Raw genomic sequence first — 2642 nt, 5'->3', positions numbered from 1 at the left:
TCGCCCGGGTCTAGAGCGTCGTCTACGACAGCATCTTTTGCCCTGGACTGTCAAGACCTGCCTTCCAGACAGTCCCAAAAAGACAGTCATCCCTTGTTCCCAACAGAGAGCACCTAACTCTGGGCTCGGCTTCGGAGGCAGGAAACCAGTACAGTCACCTGGTCTGAGCTGTATCCAAATGCCCCGACTGGCTAACCCTGTGGCTCTCCAGCCTTAGCTTTTCTAAGCCTTGGTTGCCTCATCTGTAAAACAAGGGTAAAAGTTGAGCTTCTTAGAGATGAAGATGTAGAGCTGGTCTCATCCTCGGGGAAAATCCACCCCTTTTGCTGTGCCCGAGGCCTGCTCTAACACTCAATTCGATGGGAGACACAGAGTGTTTTTCCCACAGAAGACACTTGGCTTCCTCCTGGGCTAGGATATCATAACTGGCCCAGGACAGGAGGTCCTCCTGTACCCTGATAGGGTTCAGAGAGATACCGTGGGTATGGAACAGTAAGGGAAGCCTCTGCCAGATAGCAGGTCTTCTTGGAGAGCTGATGGTAGCCTGAGGCCTGATTACCAGGCTGGGAGTGGGGAGTGAGCCAGCACTGCACCCAACAAGACCTGCCTCCTACGGGTTGCTGTAGGCCACCCCATGCAGCAGCTCAGCTCAGCTCAGCACAGGGAGAGCGGAGGGCAGAGGAACCCGAAGGAATAGATCAGGAAGAAATGGGAACATCCCTCAGAAGGGGTCTCCCATCACTTCTTCCAGGACCACTGATGCCACAAGGTTCTCAAGTTTGTACCACACCCGACTCAAGTGTAAAAGCTCCAGACCCTTCCCAAGGAAACCTCTAGACACAGAAGGCATGGTGCACTAAAGTTGGGGGGGGGGGGCTCTTAAAAAGCAACTGTATCCTCTTTCCAGTAAGAGAAGAAAACAAGGGGGCCAGCAGGTGGTGTGGTGGACTCCCACAAGGCCAACAACAGTTTGAGTCCAGACCTGGCAGCTTGGAAATCACCCAGGATACATGTACATGTGTTCCCAAATCCTGAGAGAATGGTGGTCATTCATCCCAAGGGGTGATTTCTCATCTCCCCCGTCTTTTTCCGGCAAGTGCATGCACCCTATGGCAAAAAACTAAAAAAAAACGAGACCAGCAGTTGGCGTAATGGCTATGTCACTGGACTCACATATAGCCGATCGCGGGTTTGAGTTCCAGACCCAGTACCTCAAACTTACCCCAGGCGCGTGTGTGTGCGTGCCCAAGGTTCCAAGAGAATGGAAGAGAAGGGGTTGTGGCGTGGCCATCCCCCCTGGGGAGTGATTTCTCGCTTTCTGTCTCTCTGTCTCTCTCTGTCTTTCTGGCAAGTGCATGCACCCTATAGCAAAAACCTCTCCAAAAAATTAAATAAATAAATAAAATAACTAAAAAGGTAAGAAAAAGAAAAGGTGGGCCAGCCAATGGCATGGTGGTTAAGGAGGTGGCTTGATCCTACATGGCCAACCGTGTAGTTCAAGCCCTTGAACCCCGCAGCTTGAAAAACATGGTGTGCACATGTGGGCACTCAAGATCCCAAGAGGAGAATGGAGAAGAAGGGATTGCAGTGTGGCCATTCCCCCTGGGTGGGGGGTGGCGGCGATTTCTCACTTTTCTTCTCTGTTGCTCTCTGGTGAATGCACGCACCCTATAGCAAAAACTGAAAAGAAAAGAAAAAAAGAAAGGAAAACAGGTGACCTCCTCCGGGAGCATAGGCTCATTGGAGGCCCCCTCCTCTGTGACAAGGATAGCAGCCCCTTATCTCGCAGAATGTCCTATTAGAGCACAAGACAATGCCTTCTTTAAGAGAAAAAATAACCTACTGCTCCCTAGAGCGTGCCCACAAGATAAGGCATCCTCTAAGGGAGAACAAGGAAGCACAGATCTCAGAGCTTGTCCCACACGTGGGTTAGAAGGCCAGGACTTCTCTGTTTGTAATTTTGTTTATTATCAAATCAGCTAGAAAACCCAGCCCGTGCAGTTTGTGAAGCAGCTGCTTGACCTCAGAGCCAGCGCCGGTCTCCCGTGCGCGTGTCGAATAGGTATTCTCTCCCTGTACCTGAGCCCAGGGGACCAGGAGAAGAGAGGGGACACTGCTGGCCTCAGCAGAACTGGCTCCCTCCCTATGATCAGGGACGTCATTCTCCTCCTGCTGGGATCCAACCTGTCCCCTCCCACCCTTCTCAGCAAAACCTCTGAGGTCCGACTCAAATGCACAGGAAACCTCCTGATTCTCCAAAACTGGACACCAGTTCTCCTAAGACTGGTGCCAGATTACGCTGCCATAATGGGGGCCCTGGAGTCCCAGGGCCTCTCCCCCCACCACCGTCCTTCCTCCCTACCCTGGGCAGGGGCCAGACCAGGTTTGAGTCTTCTGGCCCTGCATGGGATTGGCAGAGGCTGGCTGAAGGGCGTGTGAGGCTGAGAGCAGACCCCATTCAGAGAGAAAGCACTTGGTGGGTGCCTGGCACCCAACTTCTGAGATGGGGGTGAGGAGAGACAGAGCTAAGGGAAGGGGTAAGGGGGAGAATGGTTCGGGAAGGGAGACTCACCAGCGTCTTGTGCTCTGCCATCAAAACGCTGCTGAGAGCAAGAAAGAAAGGGTGAGGGCGAGGAAGAGCG

The 2642-nt window shown here is 52.8% G+C and overlaps 1 protein-coding gene across 4 annotated transcripts in view; it reads right to left on the bottom strand.

The window, feature by feature from the left end:
• Positions 1–1954: 1954 nt before the first annotated feature.
• The window catches only part of CDHR4 (cadherin related family member 4), an 8477-nt gene continuing 7789 nt past the window's right edge, over positions 1955–2642 (bottom strand). For 3 of the 4 annotated variants that reach the window (XM_006170946.1, XM_027769304.1, XM_006170948.1), the window contains 2 exons: positions 2573–2603; positions 1955–2079 (listed from right to left, as the gene is read on the bottom strand). In XM_006170946.1, coding sequence (XP_006171008.1) covers positions 2024–2079; positions 2573–2603 — 87 coding nt within the window. In that variant the 3' untranslated portion in view covers positions 1955–2023. The remainder of the gene's footprint in view (positions 2080–2572; positions 2604–2642) is intronic. The other variant, XM_006170947.1, reaches the window with a different exon arrangement.

The sequence above is a fragment of the Tupaia chinensis genome, unplaced genomic scaffold (assembly GCF_000334495.1).
Source record: "Tupaia chinensis unplaced genomic scaffold, TupChi_1.0 Scaffold149184_1, whole genome shotgun sequence".
Taxonomy (NCBI): Eukaryota; Metazoa; Chordata; class Mammalia; order Scandentia; family Tupaiidae; genus Tupaia; species Tupaia belangeri.
The sequence above is the reverse complement of the archived record's forward strand: the minus strand, read 5'-3'. Positions and strand labels throughout refer to the sequence as shown.